This window comes from Panthera pardus, unplaced genomic scaffold, assembly GCF_024362965.1.
Source record: "Panthera pardus isolate Hobbes unplaced genomic scaffold, ASM2436296v1 HiC_scaffold_10, whole genome shotgun sequence".
NCBI lineage: Eukaryota > Metazoa > Chordata > Mammalia > Carnivora > Felidae > Panthera > Panthera pardus.
In genome coordinates, this window is record NW_026526655.1 from 34615368 (window position 1) to 34640316 (window position 24949).

Here is a 24949-nt window from a genome sequence, read left to right on the forward strand (position 1 = left end):
CAGAAGTTTGGGAGGATTGGTATTAGTTCTTTAAATGTTTGGTGGAATTCATCAGTGAAGCCATCAGGTCCAGGGCTTTTCTTTATCAGAAGATATTTAACTGCTGATTAAATCACTTTACTAGTTATAGATCTATTCATATTTTCTGTTTCTCATGATTTAGACCTGGTAGTTTTTTTATTCCCAGAAATTTGGTTCTCCAATTTGTTGGTGTACAATATTTCATAGAATTCTCCTATAACTCTTTTTATTTCTATAGAATCAGTAGTAATCTTCCCCTTTTCATTTCCAATTTTAGTATTTTGTGTTCTCTCTTTTTTTCTTAGTCCATCTCACTAAACCTTGTCAATTTTCTTAATCTTTTCAAAGGACCAACTTTTGGTTTTATTGCTTTTCTCTATTGTTTTTCTGTTCTTTATTTCATTTATCTCTGTTAATCTTTATTTTCTTTTTTTTAAGTAAACTCAGACTTCTATCATCAATGGATTTTTATTTATTTATTTAAGATGTTAATTTTTTAAAATGTTTATTCATTTTTGAGAGAGAGAGAGAGTGAAAGAGAGAGAGAGAGAGAGAGAGAGAGAATCCAAAGCAGTCTCCAGGGTCTAAGCTGTCAGCACAGAGCCTGACACAGGGCTCGAATCCACAAACTGTGAAATCCTGACCTGACCTGAAGTCAGACGCTTAACCAACTGAGCCACCCATGCACCCCAGTTTTTGTTATTTTCATCCTTCTGCTAGCTTTGGGCTTATTTTTTCCTCCTTTTTCTAGTTTCTTTCTTTCTTTTTTTAAGTTTTCTTATTTATTGGAGACAGAGGGAGCCCGAACTTGCACGCATGCACGTGTGGGGGAGGAGCAGAGAGAGAGGGGGAAAGTCCTAAGCAAGGCTCCGTGGTATAAGCTCAACGGGCTCAATCTTATGTCTGATGCTCAACCTACTGAGCCACTCAGGCGCCCCCTTTTCTAGTTCTTTAAGTTGTAAAGTTAGGTTGTTTTGATTTGAGAGCTTTTTTTGTTTTTTAATATAAGCATTTATAATTCTAAATTTCCTCCTTAGCATCACTATTGCTACATCTCATAAGTTTTGGTATATTGTGTGTTTACTTTCCTTTGTCTCTTAAGTATTTTGTAATTTATTTTGTGATTTCTTCTTTGGCCTTTTGGTTATTTTAAAATCTTTTGTTTAATTTTTACAATTTTATGGATATTCCCATTTTTCTTCTGTTCACTTCTGACTTACTCCTGTTATGATCCCAGAAGACACTATGTGTGATATCTGTTTTTCTTAAATCTGTTGATATTTAATTTGTGTCCTAACATATGATCTATGTTGGAAAGTGGCCCAGTTGTACTTGAAGACTATATCAGCTTTTGTTGGGTAGAGTGTTCTGTATATGTGTGTTAGATCTGGTTGGATTATTGTGCTGTTTACATCCTCTGTTTCTCTAATTTCCTTTTGTCTGCTTGTTCTATCCATTATTGTGATGGGGTATTGAAGTCTCCAAATGTTATAAAACTGTTTCTCCCTTCAGTTCTGTCAGTTTTGCTTCAGATATTTTGATGGTCTGTCATTAGGTGCATAAATGTTTATAATTGTTACGTCTTCTTGCTGTATTGAACCTTTTATTACATATAATGTCCTTTGTCTCTTTTTTGAATTAAAGTTTATTTTTCAGATATTAGTATAGCCATCTTTAATCTCTTTTAAGTTACCATTTGCATGGACTATCTTTTTCCATTCTTTTAGTCTCTGTGTCTTTGGATTTCAAGTGAGTCTCTTATAGATAGCATATATTTGGATCATGTCTTTTTATCTGTTTTGCCAAACTCTTTTGAAGAGTTTAATCCATTCACATTTATAGTAATTAGTGATAAACAATTCTGTAGTTTTGCTATTTGTTTTCTACATATTTTATCTTTTTTTGTTCCATATTTCTGCATTGCTTTTGCATTTAGTTGATTGTTTTAGTGAAATGTTTAAATTTATTTCTCATTTCCTTTTGTGTATATTCTATAGCTGTTTTTGTGTGTATATGTGGTTACTGTGGAGATTGAATTTAATATCCTAAAGTTATAACACTGTAATTTGAATTTGCACTAATTTAACTTCAATAACATAATAAATCTCTACTTCTTTACAGATCCCTTCCCACCCCTTTCAGTTGTTGATTGCATCTTTGTACATTGTATGCTCCAAAACATAAATAATTCTTTTAAAAGCATTTGTCTTGATCCAGTTGACAGCAAAATAAATGTCAAGGTTGGTAACTATACATTACCTCACTGTGCAGTCGTGACAGTCTTTTTATGATACTCAGCATGGGACAGTCATAATTAAATTAACCTCAGTGCCTCTTAAGTGCATGGGACCTAAACAAAATAGTCATGTAAAACCCGTACCTTGAGCAGATGCAGCTTTCCTCCTAAACATCTTTTACAAATTAAGAAGTGTTTGCAAATAAATTAATGTATTAGTTTAAGTTATGTAGAAAACAAAATGTGGACTATATGCCGGTTACAATAATACTAGCTTTTAGACCAATAGTTGGTTCTTTTTAATGTATTAGTCTCCTAAATCGTATAAAAAAATGGTTATAGGGACACCTGCATGTCTCAGTTGGTTAAACATCCAACTTCAGCTCAGGTCATGATCTCACAGTTTGTGAGTTCGAGCCCCACATCGGGCTCTGTACTGACAGCTCAGAGCCTGGAGCCTGTTTTGGATTCTGTGTCTCCCTCTATCTCTGCCTCTGTCTCTGTCTCTGTCTCTCTCAAAAATAAGTAAATAAACATTTTTAGAAAATGGTTATAAATCATTGTTACAATAATATTAACTTACAATGGCCCATGTATTTGCCTTTGCTGAGATTTTTATTCCTTCACACAGCTTTGAGTTTATTGTCTAGTGTCTTTTTATTTCATTTTGTAGGATTCCCTTGAGCATCTCTTGTAAGACATGTCTAGTGGTAGTGAACTCTCCCTTAGCTTTTTTTTTTTTTTTTTTTTTTTTTAATCTGGGAATGTCTTATTTCTTGTCTCACTTTTGAAGAATAGTTTTGTCAGATGTAGGATTCTTGGTTGCCAGTTTTTTTTCTTTTAGCAGTTAGAATATATCAGCCCACTGCTTCTGGGCTTTAAAATTTCTTATGAGAAATCTGCTTATAGTCTTATTGAGGGTTCCTTTGTATCTGAGCTCACTTCTGTCTTACTGTTTTCAAGATCCTCTTTGTCTTTCAACAGCTTGATTATAATGTGTCTCAGTGTGGGTCTCTTTGAGTTCCTCTTACTTGGAGTTCACTGGACTTCCTGGATGTTTATATTCATGTCTTTCATCAAATTTGGGATGTTTTCAGCCATTATTTCTTTAAATATTTTCTTTACTGGGGTGCCTGGGTGGCTCAGTCAGTTGAGCATCTAACTCTTGATTTTGGCTCAGGTCACAATCCCAGGGTCATGGGATTGAGCCCCACATTGGTCCTGCTTAAGATTCTCTCCCCGCCCCCCTCCTCTCCCTATCCTCCCCTCTCCCCCTCCATCTCTCTCTCCCTCCTCTCCCCTCTCCCTTGTTCCTGTTCTCTCTCTCTCAAATTAAAAGTTTTTTTAAACAATGAATGAATGAATACATACATACATACATACATACATACATACATAAATATTTTCTCTACCTCTTTCCCTCTCTTCTCCTTATAGGACTTACACAATGCATATCTTGATCTACTTGTTGGTAGATAGGTCCCTTTGACCTCTGTTTATTTTCTTCAGTCTTTTTGTGTTTTTCAGACAGGATAATTTTCATTGTCCTATCTTGAGGTTTACTTTCTTTCTTCTGCCTACTCACATGTGCCTGTGTATCCCAGAAGTGAAATTTTCGTTTCAGTTATTGTATTTTTCAGCTGCAGAATTTTTTTTGGTTTTGTTTTAGTTTTTCTGTCTCTTTATATTTCCATTTTATTCATATCTCATTTTCTTAACTTTCTCCACATATTCCTTAGTTCCTTAAATACCTTTAAGACAGTTGTTTTAAAGCCTTTGTCTAATATATCTGCCATCAGGTCTTCTTCAGGAACAGTTTTTCTTTGAATGGGCTACTCTTCCCTGTTTCTTCACATACCTTATGTGGTTTTTGTTGTTGTTGAATGCTAGACATCTTAATATAACAATGTGAAACTCTGGAAATCAGATTTTTGTCCTTCCTTAGGGTTTTCCATCCTTTTTTGTCCCTCCCACCTTGTTTTTGTTTTTATTTTGTTGTTTGTTATAAGCTATCTCCGTGCCAAGGGTCAGCCTAAGATGTAAACTTAATGTCTTTTCTGTGCACATTCTGGGCATGCATGATCACTTTCTATTTTTCCCTTCATATGCAGTTGTTTTTGTCTTGGTCTCCAATGTCTGGCTCCCAAAAGGGGAAAAAGAGAAAAATGGAGGTGGGGTTGGAATATGGGAACAGGCAATTAAGTCCCCTGGAAGTCACTTTAGTGGGAGGAGTGAGGCTTACAACAATGAAGGGAGATGGGACAACAATGGTTGCCCAGCTCTTTTTCTGTACCTCCATGATCAGAAGCAGCAGTCAGCAATCAGAGCACAAATATTTGATATTTGTTGGACAGAGCCCTATTTTCCCATCCTGGCTCCTGCAAGCTGCTATAGAAACATGTGCTTTGCTCCTTGCTATGTGGCTCAGGGTGGGGGATGGGTAGCTATTGCTGTGCTGAGAGCTGAAATTGACCAAAATTAATCACAATTAAAATAAAAACCACAGGTCTTTCCGTGGAAGTTTTAAGCATTCAGTAGACTTCAGAGTTCCAAAGCAGATTCTGTAGGTATGATTGTTGTCTAGATGCTGATAGACTCCTGGTGCTCTTAACTCTGTCATCTTCCCAGAGTCCTCTCCTCCACCTTAATACTTTAAAGTTTTGTGTTTTTTTTTAATGTTTGTTTATTTTGAGAGAGAGTCCATGTGCATGTGCGTGTGTACCGGGGAGGGGCAGGCAGAGAGAGAGGGAAAGGGACAAAAAAAACCCCAAGCAGGCTCTGGATTGTCAGCCCAGAACCCAACATGGGGCTCCATCGAACACATGAACCGAGAGCTCATGATCTGAGCTGAAACCAAGACTCGAATGCTTAACCCAACTGACCACCCAGGTGTTCCTCCTCCACCTTAGTTTTTAAAACAAGCATCATGCTTGATTTTTTTTTTAAGTTTATATATTTATTTTGAGAGAGACAGAGACAGCATGAGTGGGGGAGGAGCAGAGAGAGAGGAAGACAGAGAATCCCAAGCAAGTTCCATACTGTCAGCACAGAGGCCAGTCAGGGGGCTTGAACTCATGAAACTGCGAGATCATGACCTGAGCCAAAGTCGGATGCTTTAACTGACTGAGCCACCTAGGTGCCTCTACCTTAATTTTTAAAGGATATTTTTGCTGGTTATGTAAAGGATATTTACTATATTCTAGATTGGCAGTTATTTTCTTTTGTCCTTTTAACTATCATTCTGTTATATACTGGTTTCTTTTGTTTCTGTTGAGAAATTTGCTGTCAATCTTACTGTTTCTTTGAAGGTTAGCTGAATTTTTTTCTATGCTTTTTATATGAATTTTTTCTTTTTTCACTCATTCCTTTTATAGTTTGATGATGATTTCCTGGGTATGGTGTTCTTTGAGTATATTCTGCTTGGAGTTGGCAAAGTGTCTTGAATCCCTGAATTGATTTCTTTCATCAGTTTTGTAAAACTGTTATTCTTTGAATATTGCTTATATCTGTTTCTGCTCTTGTCTGGAACCTTGATTGTATGTATATTGACATTTTGAGCATATCTTCCATTTATCTTAAGCCTTTCCTCCAACTTTTCCCCTCTCTTCTAGTCTTCTTTCTTCTTTCCTACTTTCTTTCTCATGTTATAGTTTGGTATTTTTTACTGACTTACCTTCTAATCCTATGGTCTGCTGTGTCCAGTTTACTATAAAACTAATATATTGAGTTATTAATTTCATATATATTGTATTTTTCAGTTTTAGAATTTACATTTTTTTTATATCCTAATTCATTGGTGAAATTTTCCACCTCATCAGTTTTGTCGATTTTTTGCTCTAGTACCTTATTCAGAATTATTTTATTCTTTAATAGTATTTTGCTATAACACTACCTTTTTTAAGTTTATTTATTTTGAGAGAGAGAGAGAGAGCACGCGCGAGAGGGGAAGGGGCAGAGAGAGAGAGAGAATCCCAAGCAGACTCTGTACTGTCATCATGGAGCCCAACATGAGCCTGAATCCATGAACCAGGAGATCATGACCTGAGCCAAAACCAAGAGCCAGATGCTCAACTGACTAAGCCACCCAGGCACCCCCACAATTATTTTAAATAGTTGTCCTTGTGTGTGAACTTTATTGTTGGATCATCTGTGGATCTAGTTTTCTCTTAATTATTGGTCATGTTTTTGTCACTTAGTATATTTAGTAATTTTTGATTGTGTGCTAGACCTTGTATATGAAAGAACCATAGAGGCTTCAAACAGTGTTACCTCCCTGACAGGGTCCCCCACCCTTTTTTTTTTTTCTGTTGCTCAAGTGGCTGAAGGGCTTATTACTTCAATTTATCTATCAGAGTTGAATTGTTCTAAATTTTTTTTTTTAACGTTTATTTATTTTTGAGACAGAGAGAGACAGAGCATCAACAGGGGAGGGGCAGAGAGAGAGGGAGACACAGAATCTGAAACAGGCTCCAGGCTCTGAGCTGTCAGCACAGAGCCGACGAGCCGAAGTCAGACACTCAACCGACCAAGCCACCCAGGCACCCAGGAGTTGAATTGTTCTAAAGCTGTGCTAAAGTTTAATAAACCTCAGGTTTCCTATCCGTCGCCTTGTTGGTTTGTTTGTTTGTTTGTTTGTTTGTTTGTTTGTTTGTTTTTGCCCCTTAAATTGAGAACCTAGTGAGTACCTGTATCCTTAACCCTGAAAGATTGTTGGAGAGTCATCTCTACAGAGATTCCCAGTATAGCTCTCAAGTCAGCCTGCTTATACTGCTTCAAAATCTGGCAATTGTCTTGGTGGCTCAAAATTCCCAAGGTACAAAGAGTTTCCTTGACATCAAATGACCCTTCCCAAAGTATGACCATTTCTTGCGTATCTTTCCAGAGGTTTTCTCTTAGTCCTCTTCAAGGTTTTTCACCCACTGCAGAACTCATGAAATGAAAATCTTACATGATAGTCAATACATAAGAGATAAAAAGTCAGCTGCTATGGTTGGATTGGGAGGCTCTGACACATCTTTAGTTTGAGAAACATCAGAGACTTTGCAATGATCATATAACTTTACTCCAAGAGAATTTTATTGTGCTCTTATTTGTATTTTTTAAATCATATTTTGTTAATGAACATATTTTAAAATGTTAAGTTTTTTTGGTGTTTTAGATTTTAAAGTTGTAATACGATTTTGAATCAAAGTGGTAGAGTATAATGTGGTCAGCAGCTACTTAAAAATAGCTTCTACTTTCAGAGGAAAGTATACTTTTAGCAATTTGAAAAGTTTTCTCACTGATCAAAATAATTTTTAATATGTTTTTGTACCAAAACTTCAAGTAATAGCATTTCCTGTGTTCTTTTTAAAAATGATAAAATTTTCAGTTCTGTGAAACTCATCCAAAATGATGATATAGCCATTGATACTTATTATTTAAGGTTGATGTTACACTGCATATTGAAATTTTAATGATTTTGTGTGTGTGTGTGTGTGTGTGTGTGTGTGTATGTGAGAGAGAGAGAGAGAGAGAGAGAGAGAGAGAGAGATATCACTGTAATGCGTTCCAAAAGTTGGATTAATGGAATTTTTGACTGAAAAGGACTGAATTTTGTAGATTATTCAAGTGAAACTCCCTAATATTTAAGTCAGCTCCTCAAGGTCTTACAGGTAATTAATGGGAAATTTGAAACTAAAATTCAAACTTCATTTCTCTAAATCTGCTATTTAAAAAAAAAAAAAATTTTTTTTAACGTTTATTTATTTTGGAGACAGAGAGAGACAGAGCATGAATGGGGGAGGGTCAGAGAGAGGGAGACACAGGATCCAAAACAGGCTCCAGGCTCTGAGCTGTCAGCACAGAGCCCGACACGGGGCTCGAACTCACGGACCGCGAGATCATGACCTGAGCCGAAGTCGGGTGCTTAACCGACTGAGACACTCAGGCGCCCCTGCTATTTTTTAAATTTGGTTTAATGATGGTATACAAGTGTATGCTGGTCATTATAGAAAGCTTTTTAATCCCTAATTATTTTTAAAAATAGATAAATTGTATTATAAATGTTTTATCAAAATTGTTTTTTATTTCATGAGAATATTATCTTAATATTTCAGTTTTTTAATTTTTATTTTTATAGAGCTGGAAAATATTGAAGTCTCAACAAATGAATTCCACACTTGAATTCTGCCGCATTCCTATGCCACCTCCTCCTTTAGAAAACTGATCTTAGAACAGAGGTAAAATTATGAAATTTAAGTTCTTAAAAGTTAAAGAATTTTTCCATACAATTAGACATGTTGGAATTTTTGGTCATCTTTGGTGGGTAGCTTCTATTTATTTAGCAATTTTACCTAAGAGACTTGAAATAATCACATCTTAATTACTGCCTTTGAGTTTTACTTTTGAAATACTTTTTAATAATTTTTAGTAGTTGTGTCTTTTAACCTTCTTGTTGCCTAAATCTTTACAGTTACTGAATAATTGAATTTACTCATCATAATTGTATTATGTAACTACATTGAGATCAGTGCTGTCCAATAGAATTTCTGTGATGATGTCTGTGTTCTTTATCTGTGTTCTCCAGTATGGCTGCATGTAGCTACTGAGCACTTGAAATGTAGCTAGTGCAACTAAGGAATTGAGTCTTTAAATTTTATTTTGTTTTATTTTATTTTATTTTATTTTATTTTATTTTATTTTATTTTATTTTATTTTATTTTAAATAGCTATATGTAGCTAGTGGCTACTATATTGAATGGTGCAGCTTTAGGGTTTTTTTTAGAGAAGTTGATATTTACAATAAATGCACATCTTGAGTACTCAAATTTCAGATTTATACCTTGAAATATTGTTATAGTTGTTGGCCTAGTTTGAAAATTTGCAGTAGCAAAAACCATTTTTTATGATTTCATATGTTTCCCTGATAATTGTATAGCTTTGTTTATCCAGTAAACCCCAGAGAGCAGTTACCATAATTAGTTTTTCTCACTGATGTGTTAACTTATTTAATCTTAAAAAAACAAAAAAAACTTTGACATAGGTACTTACATTATCTCCCATTTATAAATGAGGAATTTGAGGCCATAAATTAATTTGGAGTAATTTTTCCACAGATGCATAGCTGGTAGGTCATGGAACTGGAATTTGAACTCAGGCAGTCTAGAACCAGACCCCCATACTCTAACCATTAGGCTGTACTGCCTCTTATAATCTGATTCTTTATAAATTGACAATTTCCAAAAAAGATACATGCTGTCAGCTAAGACACAATTTCTGCCTGTGTAGGCCATGGAAAGCTTATTGTACTTGGATCAGTATAGTGAGTTTGCTTCCTGGCAAGTAGTTATTGACCTTCAGATCATGTTCCAGCAGTTTCTTATTTTGTTCATTATGTTGTATTCAGGGCTTGCTAATAAAGGTTGCCATTACCATGGCCATCAAAAAGATAATTGTTTCCTGTGATGTCTTTTTACTTTGTTAGATAGTCTGAAAGTAAGGCAGTATGGGCCCAAATTGAGCTGCATGCTGGAATATCAGCTTGATTTTTGCTTTTAAGACTTTAATTTTTTTTAAGTAATCTCTAGACCCCACGTGGGGCTTGAACTCATGGTCTCGAGTTCAAGAGTCTCCTGCTCTACCTACTGAGCCAGGCAGGCATCCCTTGATTTTTGCTTTTAAATATGCTTTCTATATACCAGATAATGGAATGGGTATAATATACAGTGGAAAAAATCTACAGAATTATACATTGTCTGGTTAAATATAAGGGAAACTTTTAGTACATTTATAACTACGTTCACAGCTACCTCCAGATACTAAGGTACTGAGAATAGTTAGGAAATCCATATTACACAATTTCTCTGTAACCAGCACTATTCTGTTTTTCAAATGAAGGTACTTGAATATTTTTAGGATTTTAGATATAGTAAGTAAAACTAAAGCCCAAAAGATTTAATTGATTTGTCCAAGGTCATATAAGCAGTGTGGTTCATTGATTCAACAAATACACATAAGTACCTACCATTAAGTCCAGATACCATAGTATGTTTGTTAGCTTTGAGTATATAGTGAATACCCAAATGTGACCAAAACAGAAAGGGACCGTTTTCATATAACTTAATAATCTTATAGGGAAGATCGATAATAAGATCTAAGAAGCCAGGTATAAAATCCAAAGCTCTAGGAAGGAAATGAACCATATTTGTTGGAATGGAAAGTAGTAGAGTAGGGAGAAAGGGATGCTATTTAGATGAAGTGGTCAAGAAAGGCTTGCTGAGACTAACAGGATTGGAAGAAGGCAGCTATTTGTATAGCAGTAGTAAGACAGCATTCTAGTCTGGAAAGAATCCCTGGGGTGAAGGGGTGCATGAAGTTATAGAAAAACTTAAGAGTATGGCCAGGACATAGAAAGCTGTGGGGAGTAGTATGAGCTACAAGAAAGGGGACAAGGTACATTTTTCAACCGTAGGTTTTGGAATAGGCATTAAGTTAAAATCCTAGTTTTACCAGTTCAACTGTGTTACCTTGTGTGGGTCATTTGACCTAATTTACACATTAATTTTCTTATCTATTGGGAATAACAGAGATTATTTTATAGTACCATATATAGTGTCAGGAAAATTAAGTATATAATACTTGTAGCAAACATTTATAGTGTTTACTTGTGATAAGAATTATTCTTTTTTTTTTAAGTTTATCTTTATTTATTCTGAGAGAGAGATAGAGAGCAAGTGAAGGAGGGGATGAGAGAGGGGAGAGAGAGGAAATCCCAAGCAGGCTCCACACTGTTAGTGCAGAGCCCAAAGTGGAGCTCAAACTCATGAACCATGAGATCAAGCCACCAGGTGCCCTGATAAGAACTATTCTAAGTACACAATAATTATATGAAATAAGTACTGTGCTGCTGTTATCCTTCTTTTTGAAACCAGAGAAATGAGGCACAGAGGGTTTAAGTATAGCTAGTAAGGGGGTAACTGTAGCAAGTGAGTACCCTTAAACTTAGACAATCTGGCTCCAGAGTCCATGCTCAGAGTGGGTCCTGGTAATCCCTTAAGTGGGTTTGTGAGGTCAAAATTGTTTTTTATATTAATACTAAGACAGTATTTGCTGCCTTCATTGTCATTCTCTGATGAATACACAGTGAAGTTTTTCAGCAACAGATTGAATGCAGAAGTAATTATGAGATTTGCAAAAAAAAAAAAAAAAAGTAAAACAACAAATACTACTCTTCTCACCAAATTTGCTTTTGTTCGGGAAAAATAAAATTTCACTTTAAAACATGTCAAAAAAACCCCACTGTGTTAACATGTAATGGGCTTATTTTTTTAAATGAGTTAATAAACTTTTTAAATGTAGGAGTGAAAGGGGGTTCTGAGGCAAAAAGTTGATTTGCTGCTCTAACCCACTAGATTCTACTGCTTTATTAATCAGATAAATTATAGAAAACAACTGATACAATGTTCATACTTGATAGGCTCACTAGTAATTTACTTTTTCTTTTTTTTTTTTTAAATTTGTTTTAATGTTTACTTATTTTTGAGAAAGAGAGAGAAAGAGCATGAGCGGGGAAGGGGCAGAGAGAGAGAGGGAGACACAGAATCTAAAGCAGGCCCCAGGCTCTATGCTGTCAGCACAGAGCCCAAAGCGGGGCTTGAACCCATGAACCGCGAGATCATGACCTGAGCCGAAGTCAGACATTTGACTGAGCCACCCAGGCGCCCCTACTTTTTCCTTACTTTTAAGATAATTTTCTTTACATTTTAACATTTTTGAAATCAGGATGTGTCTTGACTGAATAAACTTCAGCTACCAGGCAAGTAAATTGTGAAATAGCAACAGTCATCCTTATTTGGTATTTTGAGAATTTGGCTTTGTGAATTCATTTATTCATTTATCATTTCAATTAATACTAGTAGCACCATATTGAGTTAAATTTTTTTATTAAAAATTTTTTTAATGTTTGTTATTTTTGTGTTAACGTTTTTAATTGAGTTTCCATCTGTAAATTGTTGCTTAAAATGTCTATAAAATATCACAGTATAATATAGCTTTGCAATGAATAATGGTCTCAGCCGAAGATTGCCTGACATGTGCCAATTAATTCAGAGAAAATTTGCCAGATCCCTCGGTCTCTAATTTCAAACCTGGACAAGGTTGATATTCCTGTTTGATGCATTTGGGAGAATATCTACCTGTCAAACGTTTCTGGGTGCTTTTTAAAGAAGCTATCAACTTCCAACCATATTTAATTTGGAAAAATAAAATTATTAAGCTTAATCACATGGAAAAAGCAGGCAGAAATCTCAGGTTTTATTATGGCCAAAAATAAAACTGTCATTACTGCAGGTGCTAAATAATTGAGTTCATGAGATAAGTAAATCAATAGATGTTTGAGTACCTGTTATGTGCCTCACACGTCTCTGTGAAGTACGGATTCTAGTGGGAAAGACAGACAATAATAAGTAAACAAATAAGATAATTATGATTTTGCTAACTGCTATGAAGGAAACGGACAGAATGATAGGGGATGGAAGGAAGAGGAACTTGGGGAGCCAATTTAAGTAGAGGGAGCTTCTCTGAGGAAGTGACATTTGAACTGAGTCTAATCCAGACATAAAGAGAGGGCTGGGAGAGTGTGCCTTATGGCTAGTAGAACAAAGATGTCCAGAAGCATAAAGCATAATTAAAATTTTTTTTAATGTTTATTTATTTTTGAGACAGAGAATGAGCAGGGGAGGGGCAGAGAGAGAGGGAGACATAGAATCTGAAGCCGGGTCCAGACTCTGAGCTGTCAGCACAGAGCCTGATGCAGGGCTCGAACTCATCAACTAAGAGATCATGACCTGAGCCGAAGTCAGATGCTCAACTGACTGAGCCACCCAGGCACCCCAGCATAAAGGATAATTTAAAAAGTCATATGTGATTATATGGATAAGCTTATGTTTTTGTCCTTTAGTTAAACATTTTTTCATTTTAATAAAGGTTTGTTTCTTATTTTCTACTTAAATTTGTTACTGAACAAATTACAGTCTTAAAATTAGTAGTATTGTAGAGTTGAAGAAATGTGGTGGTATTTGGTTTTAATTATTAACACCACTGTATTTCTGTATTTAAAAGTATTACGTGGACTCTTGGGTGGCTCAATGGGTTAGGCGTCCGACTTTGGCTCAGGTCATGATTTTGCGGGTTCGTGAGTTCAAGCCCCATGTCGGGTTCTGTGCTGACAGCTCAGAGCCTGGAGCCTGCTTCTTATTCTATGTCTCCCTCTCTCTCTGCCCCTCCCCCATTCATGCTCTGTCTCTCTCTGTCTCAAAAATAAATAAACACTAAGAAAAAAAAAATGTTAAAGAAAAAAAGTATTACCTTGCAGTCATTTTAAAAATAGTATTGGTAGAAAAAAAAATAGTATTGGTAGAAACTAAAGTGATTTGATAAACAAATTTGTTGTTATAGAAGAGATTAGATAGGAATTTAAAATAATGAATTTAACCTGAATGTGAGACTTTCTCTTTTTTTTTCTGAAGGATTACTTGGGGAGCTTTTTAAAATAAGTATTCCAGGCTCTATATCAAATAGGGATTCTGATGCAATATATACAGATAAAAAGATTTGTGGGATTTTTTTGAAAATAATATTTGGGTTTCTTTTTTATTTTAAAAGCAGTTGATGTTCTTTGTAGAGAATTGGAAAAAAATATTAATTTTAGTTGCTTGTCCTTGCCCTTTTCTATAAAGCAGTAGCATACATTTAAAAAATCTTCTAATCCCTTGTAGTTAGCAAAAACATAACTTACTAGTTTATAAATTTTTCCTAAAACATAAAACCTGGATTTAAACCATTTTTATATTTTAAATATTTATGTTAAAAACTTCTTCATTTTGGGGGCACCTGAGTGGTCAGTCGGTTGAGTGTCTGACTTCAGCTCAGGTTATGATCTCAAGGTTCGTGGTTTTGAGCCCCATATCAGGATCTGTGTTGACAACTCAGAGCCTGGAGGCTGCTTCAGATTCTGTGTCTCCCTCTCTCTCTGCCCCTTCCCGGCTCATGCCGTGTCTCTTTCTGCCTCTCAAAAATGAATAAACATTAAAAAAAATTTTTTTAAGTTGCTCATTTTGACTTTTTAAAGTTTATTTTTGTGTAACAATAGCTAGTTAGAAAACACAGTGAAGGGGCTGCTGGGTGACTCAGTCAGTCAAGGATCCAAGTCTTGATTTCGGTGCAGATCGCAATCTCATGGTTTTTAGGATTGAGCCCTGCATTGGGTTCTGCGCTGACATTGCGGAGACTGTTTGGGATTCTCTCTCTCTCTCTCTCTCTCTCTCTGCCCATCCCTAGCTCTCTCTAAATAAATAAACTTAAAAAAATAATAATGAAAAAGAACCAGCGTCACAAGATAATATAAACCATACAGGAATCAACTTAATTGGAAATGTGTTGACCTACATGAAGAAAAAATAAAATTTATATTAAGATGTATAGAAGAGGATTTTTAATAAAGAGCAATGCCATGCTTCTGTATGGGTTAACTCAATGTTGTGGAGATGTGATTTGGAATTCATTTGTAAACTCCTATGAGAATGGAGTGTAGGAAAGAAACTTATCGATATAATTCTAATATTCCTCTGGAAGAAGGAAGCAGGCAATAATAAACACATTTTTAGGAAAAAGAATCTCTATACAAGAAGGGACTTGGAATATTTTTTACTAAGCTACAGTAATTAAAACATTATAGTCCTGGTGCAAAATTAATGGGAAAGTAGCTCAGAAATAGTTCCAAATGTATGTAAGACTTTTTGTATGTGACAAAAATAGCATTTCAAGTAACTGAGGAAAAACTGGACATAAAATATATTAGAACAATTTAGAGCTGTCAGGAGAAAAACATTTGTTAGATCTTAATCTCATATCACATTCTAAAGTAACTTCCAGATTGTTTAAACTATAAATGTCATTTCTAATTTTAGAAGATTCACACTTAACTAAACAAGCAGAGCAATTTTTAAAATATAATAACATATATCGTGGTATCTTATACATCACAGCATTTTGTGTATAAAATCTTTAATGTTTTGGCAATAGGTATGAATGTTGATACTAATTTTTATTATCTTAGTTTTAAAAGTCATGTATATCATATTAATAAATGCAGGACAGTTAAAGCCTTTATATTTAGATTTATTTAGATATTTTCATGCTGCGGTATTAGCTTTATAAGTAGAGTAGGGAGAAATTATTCTGTACATGTGACAGTCATGTGCTTTAAAAATACATGATTGGGGGCACCTGGGTGGTTCAGTTGGTTAAACGTCTGACTTTGGCTCAGGTCATGATCTCACAATATGTGAGTTCGAGCCCTGCATTGGGCTCTGCTCTGACAGCTCAGAGCCTGGAACCTGCTTTGGATTCTGTATCTCCCTCTCTCTGCCCTTCTCCTCCTTGAGCCCTGTCTCTTTCTCTCTCTTTCTCAAAAATAAACATTAAAAAAAAAAGATGGAGTATGGTTTTGAGAGTTTATATTTGGATATACTATCAATAATATTTATATCCTGTGACCTTAAAATTTCAAATCCAGTTTTTACAAGTGATACTACAGAAAAGAACAGAAAATACATAAATAAGTATGAAGATGTTCATTGCAGCATTTTTTTTTTTTTTTGTAATATAGGAAAATTGAAAACAACCTATGTGTTTATCAGTAAACTATTAAATGGTAAGTTTTGGGCTTAATTGCTCTATGGCTGTTAAAAAGAATGAGATCTATAGGTCTTCTGTATTTTTAGCAACTGAAAAAAGCATATTGTAGAAAACTACATCTGATGAACATGTGACTATAAACTATATACATGCACTTATATATAAACATGCATATACATAAATATATATTTGAAAGAAAAATAAATACCAGATGGTTGACTCTGTTTAATCTTCATGGGTGGGATAGTTGGGATTTCCTTTTTTTTTTTTTTTTTTTACATACATATACTATTTATAATATTTGAACATTATTTAATAATTGACTATCAACCATTAATTCATATTTGTAGCTAAATATATTTGTAAAATTATAAAGATAGCAGTTGATATGCAGGGCAGAAATCGCTTTTTAATTTTCCAGGAAATAAAAAATTAAAATCAGTTGGAATCCGGCAATAGAGATACAGGAGTTTTTTTAAGTTACAATTTGTTTATTGGAAATCAGTCCTTGGTGTCACCACTACAATGAAATTATGCTTTTCTTCCTTACGTGGTAATAAATATATCAGAAGTATTTACCTTCTTTTCTGGAGTACTCTTCAAAGAGGATGTAAAATTCTGTTTTTCTTCTTAATCTTGTGCTCCATTGAGCTCATTAGAAATGATAAAGTGGTAGGAAGAAGATGCTATAAATTATATTAACAAAGCAGCCCCTTTTGTTTATATCTTCATAAGAGACTTGAGGAAAGGAAATACTAAAGGGAGATGAAGATGTTAGAATTTATACTTAAATTATTTCCTAAGAAACTAATGTAGGTTTTGTTTTAATATACTTTATTTGAAGCTTAATAAAAATGTAACCTGGGCCACCTGGGTGGCTCAGTTGGTTAAGCGTCTGACTTAATCTCAGTTCAGGTCTTGATTTCAGGATTGTGAGCTCAAGCCCTGTGTTGGGCTCCAGGCTGGGCGTGAAGCCTATTTAAAAAAAAAAAAAAAAATGTAACCTAGCTTACTTATTTTTCAGGTACTTTGTAAGTCAAAAACATTTCTTTAAAATTTTTTTTTAATGTTTATTTATTTCTGAGACAGAGAGAGAGCATGAGTGGGGGAGGGGCAGAGAGAGAGGGAGACACAGAATCAGAAGCAGGCTCCAGGCTCTGACCTGTCAGCACAGAGCCCGACGTGGGGCTCGAACTCACAAACCATGAGATCATGGCCTGAGCTGAAGTTGGTCACTCAACTGACTGAGCCACCCAGGCTCCCCCAAAACATTTTTATTCTCAGTAGCTGTTCAGGTATTTTAGTTTCCAGAGACTTGGTAGGAATTCTCAGAGCAAATGCTGTGGCAAGACTGAAATTTCTTTAGTCTTCATACTATTGGGAAATTTGTAGCTAGATGTGAAAAGGATACAGTCCTCTCTCTGCATTGTAGCCAGGTGAGCTTTTCAAACCTTGAATCTTATAATACATCTGCCTAAAATCCTTAGTCACTTTCTACGCTTAAGGCAGACTGTAAATTCTTATTTATACCATCTGGGCCATGCCTACCTTTCTACACCCTCAACGTTTGTCCCTTGCTTTTTGGTCACTTGGATCTTCTTTCAGATTTCCTGTGTTTTCTTCTTGCCACAGGGCCATTATATAAGCTGTTCCCTCTTTCGAGAATGCTCTTTTCCTAATTCTTTAATTCTACTGATCTTTGTTATCTCACCTTAACTGTTGCCTTAGAGAAGTCTTCTTTGATTCCCTCATCAATGTTAGGTTCCTTTTATTATGCTTTTGTGTGTCATGACTTCTTATTCTTCATCTCTTTGCAAAAATGCATTTAGTTTTCTGTACTAGATAAATGCTTCATTATAGTGACTTTCCATCTGGTTTTATCATTGTCTTACCAGCTCCTAGCATAATGGCTGTCATTTGTGTTTAAGAAATACTTATGGAATGGATCAATGAATTTCTGACTAAATCCTGCCTTTGCTTTAAAGTCGTCTCCTGGAGTTCTGAGCAGCTTTCAGAGGCAACTACCTTAGGGTATTTAGACAATTGTTCATAAACATTTTTTATTGAGGTATAATTTATGTAGAGTCAGAGGTACATTAATCATAGCCCTGTCATGGAATCCATTTTTAGGTGAAGAACGAGGTTTCAAAAGGTAGTACCATTTAACTGTTGTTTAAAAGGAAAAAAGGGAATTCTGACATTGATTTGAACAATCATCATAATAAATGTGGGAACCTCACAAAATTACTTCTTTGAAGGCCATTGTCATTTGGATGTATGGCTGTGCTATATTTTATGAAGGTTTTTTTTTTAATTAATTATTTTAGACCTCATTTATTTTAGTTTTTTATTTTTTTTAATTTACATCCAAATTAGCTTATAGTGCAATGATGATTTCAGGAGTAGATTCCTTAGTGCCCCTTACCCATTTAGCCCATCCCTCTCCTACAACCCCTCCAGTAACCCTCATTTTGTTTTCCATATTTATGAGTCTCTTCGGTTTTGTCCCCCTCCCTGTTTTTATATTATTTTGTTCCCCTTCCCTTATGTTCATCTGTTTTGTCTCTTAAAGTCCTCATATGAGTGAAGTCGTATGATTTTTGTCTTTCTCTGACTAATTTCACTTAGCAAAATACCCTCCAGTTCCATCCATGTAGTTGCAAATGGCAAGATTTCATTCTTTTTGATTGTCGAGTAATACTCCATTATATATATACACCACATCTTCTTTATCCATTCATCCATCGATGGACATTTGGGCTCTTTCCATACTTTGGCTATTGTTGATAGTGTAATTTTTATTTATTTTGAGAAAGAGCAAGCGAGGAGGGGGGGCAGCAAAAATGGGGGACGGACAGAGAGCGAGAGACCAAGAATTCCAAGCAGCACAGATCCCACTGTGAGGCTCAAGCTCACAGACTGGTGATCATGACCTGAGCTGAAACCAAGAGTCGGATGCTTAGCCGACTGAGCTACCCAGGCTCCCCTGTGAAGTTATGTTTTAAGAGTCTTATTTCTTCAGCAAGAGTTTGTAACTTGAGTGTCCATGTCTATTAATGAGCTTTAGTTGATCTGAACTCCCAGAAATTATTTGCAGAATTGTGTATGTATGGGTATTGTGTTTATCTTTTTATGTAGTGTTTATTAATCCTTTTTTTCTGAAATTTTATTATGGAACATTTCAAACTTATAATAAAGTAATGACATTAGTGTAATAAAACATATATACCAGTTATTCAGCTTGAATGGTTATTAATTCATAGCCAGTCATATTTCATCTATACCTAATTAGTTTTCCTTCTTTGACTGCTCCTGCTCCTGTCCTGATTGATTGATTGATTGACTATTTATTTATTTATTTTTATTTTTGAGAGAGAGAGAGAGAGAGTGCTAGCGCAAGCAGGGGGAGAGGGGCAGAGGGAGAGAGAAAGATCCCAAGTGGACTCCATACTCAGCACCGAGCCTGATGTGGTGCTCAATCCCACGACCCTGGGACCATGACTGAGCTGAAATCAAGAGTTGGGCACTCAACTGACTGAGCCACCCAGGTGCCCCTGCCCTGATTATTTTAAAGCAAGTCTCTGACACATTTCACCAGTAAATATTTCAGTATGTAACTTTAAGAAACAAGCAGTATTAAAACAAAAAACAAAAAAAACCCAACCTAACTATAATAGTTATCAAATATAAAAATAACCTATGATAATTCCTTAATTTTATATCATCAAATAACCAGTCGTGTTCTGCTTTCTCCAGTTGTATCATACACTTTTTAATTGTTTGAATCGGAGTCCAAGAAAGATTCATATGTTGGTTATTGATTTTTTTAATCTGTTAGGTTTTCCTACTATCTTTTTTCTCTAGAAATTTATTTGACTAAATTCATCAGTCTATCTTAACAGCATTTGCTATTTGAAAATAAAGGAAATGTCTTACTCCTAACAGCATTTGCTATTTGAAAATAAGGGGAATGTCTTACTCCTCTTCATACTCCTTCCTTACATCGTACTTGATATAGTGCAATATAGAGAGACATTAAAAAGTCCTTTTGGAATTGAAGGGGGAGAATTAGAAAATCTGATTCCTTTTTACAGGGACAAATTTAGTGTGAAATTTGACACACTTTTAGGAAATACTATCTTTTAATAAAGAAACTTATTTCAGGGGCGCCTGGGTGGCTCAGTCGGTTAAGCGGCCAACTTCGGCTCAGGTCATGATCTCGCGGTCCGTGAGTTCGAGCCCCGCGTCGGGCTCTGTGCTGACAGCTCAGAGCCTGGAGCCTGTTTCAGATTCTGTGTCTCCCTCTCTCTGACCCTCTCCCGTTTATGCTTTGTCTCTCTCTGTCTCAAAAATAAATAAACGTTAAAAAAAAAAAAAAGAAACTTATTTCAGTTGCTTTGAAGACATTATTCTCCCCTCAGAGAAGTTCTTTATTTTTTCCAGTTCTTAACTTTTTTCTTTTTTTCAGTGCTTATTTATTTTTGAAAGAGAGACAGAGTGTGAGCAGGGAAGGGGCAGAGAGGCAGAGACAGAAGATCCAAAGCAGGCTCTGGGCAGACAGCAAAGAGCCCTATGCAGGGCTTGAACTAACAAACTGTGAGATCATGACCTCTCCCGAAGTTGGACGCTTAACCTACTAAGCCACCGAGGTGCCCCTAGCTCTTACTTTTTGAGCCTTTAAATTAAATTAAAATCCAAGACCTTTTCATTGTCTTTCTCACTTTAAAAATAATATAGGCTGTTTTAATTTTTTTCTGTAACTCAAGAGTTACACATAATTAGAATATCCTCAGTATTCCTTACCTCAGAGGTAAACACTTAAAAGTTTAGTGGATATATTCGTCCAGGCTTTTTTCACATTTTATTTAGTTTTTTAATGGAATTATAGTTCACATAATTGTACAACTTGCTTTTTCTACTTGGATATTTTTCCATTATAGAAAAAATATAAATCTACCTTCTTTAAAGCCCTTATTTGTATAAACATTTATAATCAGTGTGCTGAATATATGACCCTTGATTTCTAGCTTTTCTATATTTGTCATTTATAATCTGTCACATGGTTTGTTGTATGAAATGTAACTTAATTCCAATTGTATATTTGGCAGAAGCTCTAAGCATAGACTATTCATTTGTCTTGGGTAATGTGCAGTTTGATTTTACTCAGTAAACTTGTTTTTTGGTTTTGGTTTTGTTTTATCCCAAATCTGTTTATTGGAATAGTTTCTTACTCATCTTGAGTCTGGGTGCTTTAAGGGCTTCCGTCTGAAGGAGCATCCTTCTATAAGCCTTGCTTTTCCTCCTGTAGGCTGGCAGAGGACAGTGGAACAGCCAACACACAAAACAACCATTTGTGCATGGCTAAAGATGGTGTTGATTTTGTAGCATCCTGGGCACTTCACGTCCATGAAGTAGGAGTTGGGGCTCTGCACCAGGTGTTTCTTCTTGTACTTCCTCTTCTCTTCCAGGACAGGTGGAGGAGGTCCTTCACAAGGGGCATGTTCTTGTGAGGAAGTATAAACTTGTTTTTGCCACTTTGAAATATATTTCTTGGGGAAAATATAAAAGTATTAGGAAAAGAAGTTTCAAATATATCCCTGAAAATAGAATTTATTTCTTAAAAATAAGTTTTGTTTTAATTGAGCTCTAGTCTAGAAGTAAGCCTTCTTATCTAAAATATATACAAGGTTAGTTTTTCTGTTAGTGAAAGGTACACATCCTTTACCTTTGGTAGTTTCTTTAAGTACATGATGCCATCTTCAAGTTTGGTGCTTTTTTTCTTTCAGAGATAAAAAAAAGGACTAGAAGTTAGAAGAAGATGCTGGGATCTGAACGTGGTGTTGTGGAAGAATGGTTATCAGAATTCAAGGTAAATTGGATTGGTGATAGGAATGTATCATATGATTCTATATGTCCATAATTCAAACAGTGAATATGTGCTCTGGAGAAACCGAAACAAATGTTATGATATGAAGTGGAAATGGCAAAATATGAAATAATGTGTTTCTGTAATTGTAACTCTTTAAAAAGGCACTAAGGTGAATAATGGCTAGAAGGTAATATGGAAAAATAAAAATAGTTGTTAGGATTGATGAGGGGATATATCCATTTTTAAATATATTTAATAAAAAAGGGGAAGTTTCCAAGCTTTAATAAGGCACAGACATAGGATTTGTGTCTTATATTTTTATTTCCTGTAATTAAAAATCATTCATTGATTTTATTTAAAACTATATAACTTCTGAACACTAATAGAAATAAATGTTTCATAAGTATAAAACGCAAGAATAAAAATATATTCTAGGGGCGCCTGTGTGGTTCAGTCGGTTAAGCATCCAACTCTTTATTTCAGCTCAGGTCATGATCTCACAGTTTGTGAGTTTGAGCCCCACATCAGGCTCTGCACTGAGGGCGCAGAGCCTGCTCGGGATTCTCTCTCCCCCTCTCCCTGCCCTCTTTCCCTCCCCCAAAATAAATAAAACTTATTATGTGTGTGTGTGTGTGTGTGTGTGTATTCTATACTTATTTTTTTTTTAGACTAGGTTAGTTTTTTTGTTGTTGTTGTTGTTGTTTTAGTGTTTTTATTTATTTTTGAGACAGAGAGAGACAGAGCATGAGTAGGGGAGGGGCAGAGAGAGAGGGAGACACAGAATCCAAAGCAGGCTTCAGTCTCTGAGCTGTCAGCACAGAGCCCGACGTGGGGCTCGAACTCCCAGACTGTGAGATCATGATCTGAGCTGAAGTCGGATGCTTAACTGACTGAGCCATCCAAGCACCCCTAGAGTAGGTTAGTTTAAAGTGACCCTTTTCAGCAAATCTTGGTACGTGTGATTTCTAATAATTTTTCATGGTTGACTAGTTAGAAGAACTGTACACTATAACATCCTAACAATTTGTCTTATTAACTCTAATGATATTTCTTGTATTAATTATCTTTACTTTTCTTAATTGACTCTATCATAAATCTTTTCAAGAGAAACTGAGGTAAAATATATTTCCTGACTTCCCAAATATTAAGTTTGCTTTTGATTTCCTTTGATGTTTCTTTTAGGCGTTACCTGACACTCAGATCACCAATTATGCAGCAACTTTACACCGGAAAAAAACACTGGTCCCAGCCCTCTATAAAGTTATTCAAGATTCGAATAATGAGGTAGGAAAGCTTATAAGAAAAATAATTTCAACATAGTAAAGTGAAATATGTGTACTGAAACACATATGTAAGTTTTGTAGTTTTCCCTTCTCTTTTTTAAAATCCTTCTTATGGAACTGGAAAACTTTCTACTGTTTTTCATTCTGATAGTTGCTTTGGCTTTCCCTTTCCCTTTCCCTTCCCTCTTTATATTTTTAAATGTTTTGACAGATTTGTTCCTGTTGAGGACTGTATGTTTTGAGTCTTGATCTGAGTGACCATCATCTCAATAGATTACTTATTTATTTGAAACTTTTCTCTGTTTCTGTTTGGGATGTTTCCTTTTCTAGAATCCAAATGTTAGCCTTACACTGATTCAGCTTTTTTTAATTTTAAGTATGTTTGCTGTTATTTTATTGACAGTGTGGAAGTGTATATATTACTCTGATCAGTGAACTCAAACTGGTAACATGAAATGATGCTGCTAGTAAATTTAGCTTGAAAATGATTGGAGAAAGCACTATTTAGCCTAAATAGTTAAGATCAATAAACTTAGAGTAAGAGTTTCCTGTTATTCAGCTTTGTGATAGAAGAAGGAAAAAAAAATTCAGCTGTTGAATCTATATGTTAATTTATGCAAAATACACACATTATCTTTCCATTAACACAATAGTATGACATATAGTTTTATCACCACTGGATTCATGTATGCTTTAAAATGAAAATGAAAGGAACACACAGGAAAGTAGCTTCTTATCTTCCCAGATACAGCCTCCAAGAGTGCCTCTGCTGTGTACTGGAGTGAGTTTGAAGAAGTTCAGGTAATCATCTCCTAACCAGCAGCTTAATTTAAAGTGCATCTTAATTTTTGTCCTACCACTAAAAGCTTGCTTTATTGACCTCTTTCTTTACTATCTCCTAAACTTGGATTGGCTCTCAGTTAGGCTTGCATCTGTTGCTGTTTATAGCAGCAATTGCAGGATTCATTTGCTTCTTTTTCTCTTGCTGTGTATTTATGTTTTATAACTTTAGGTGTAGTAATGTATATATATTCATATCCTTTTTGGTTAGGAGTTTTCAAAATTCTGTTTGAATAATGAATGTGTGTTATTTCCTACCCCTTGTTTTGCACTGTCTTAACATTTAAGCTTTGCTTATTAAAATTTGTTTTATGCTTTCTCTTTACATTGTAAGCTCTTCATGAGCAGTGGTCATATAGTCTGTATTTGTTACTTCCCTAGAATCTACTATATTATCATGTACATAATGAACACTTAGTAAATATTGATTAGAAGAATAGTGAAACACAAAATGAGATTCTAAAATGCTATCATTTTCATTAACACTCACAAGTATATAAAAAGGATTGGTTTCCTTTTTTATACTTTAGAAGCTCTGACATTAAAAAAAGTTATTCACATTACTTTATATTGTAATACTTCATAATAATGTATGAGACCTTATCATGGGTAGAATTGGAAAATTACAGCTTGAGAGATAAAAGCTCAACAGTAGTCATTATAATCAACCAGTTGCCAGAGGAGAGCTGTCTTTCCATCTTTTCTCCTGTCAGGTTATAAGGTTCTAACCATGTGGTCATATTTCAGAAAAGCAGAATGTAGAGCTCTATAGAATCTCAAACTAATTCTGGATTTCAGTTATAGAAGGAGGCCCCTTTTAGTCCTGATTTTATTGTATTCTGAAACGTAACTGTTTTACTTAGTTAACAGGAAATTATTTCAGAAAATCGTCACATGCCACATATAATATTAATTGAAGCTTATGGTGATCTTACAGTTTTGCTTTAAAGACCTTAAAAGTTCTTAAGAAAGTGTATTTCCTAGTTTAGTATTACATATCATGGCCAACCTGTACTGCAGCTG

General features: G+C 35.1%; 1 protein-coding gene and 1 pseudogene across 7 annotated transcripts in view; one reads left to right on the forward strand and one right to left on the reverse strand.

Annotated features, from left to right (window-relative positions):
• Nucleotides 1-24949, forward strand: part of HYCC2 (hyccin PI4KA lipid kinase complex subunit 2) — a 91533-nt gene that overhangs the window by 22724 nt on the left and 43860 nt on the right. For 6 of the 7 annotated variants that reach the window (XM_019428409.2, XM_019428407.2, XM_019428415.2 and 3 more), the window contains 3 exons: nt 8379-8478; nt 21721-21803; nt 22986-23087. In XM_019428409.2, the coding sequence (XP_019283954.1) occupies nt 21753-21803; nt 22986-23087 (153 nt within the window). In that variant the 5' untranslated portion in view covers nt 8379-8478; nt 21721-21752. Of the gene's footprint in view, nt 1-8378; nt 8479-21720; nt 21804-22985; nt 23088-23831; nt 23888-24949 lie in introns of those variants that run through there. The other variant, XM_019428416.2, reaches the window with a different exon arrangement.
• On the reverse strand, nt 21166-21434 carry LOC128776689 (40S ribosomal protein S27-like; annotated as a pseudogene).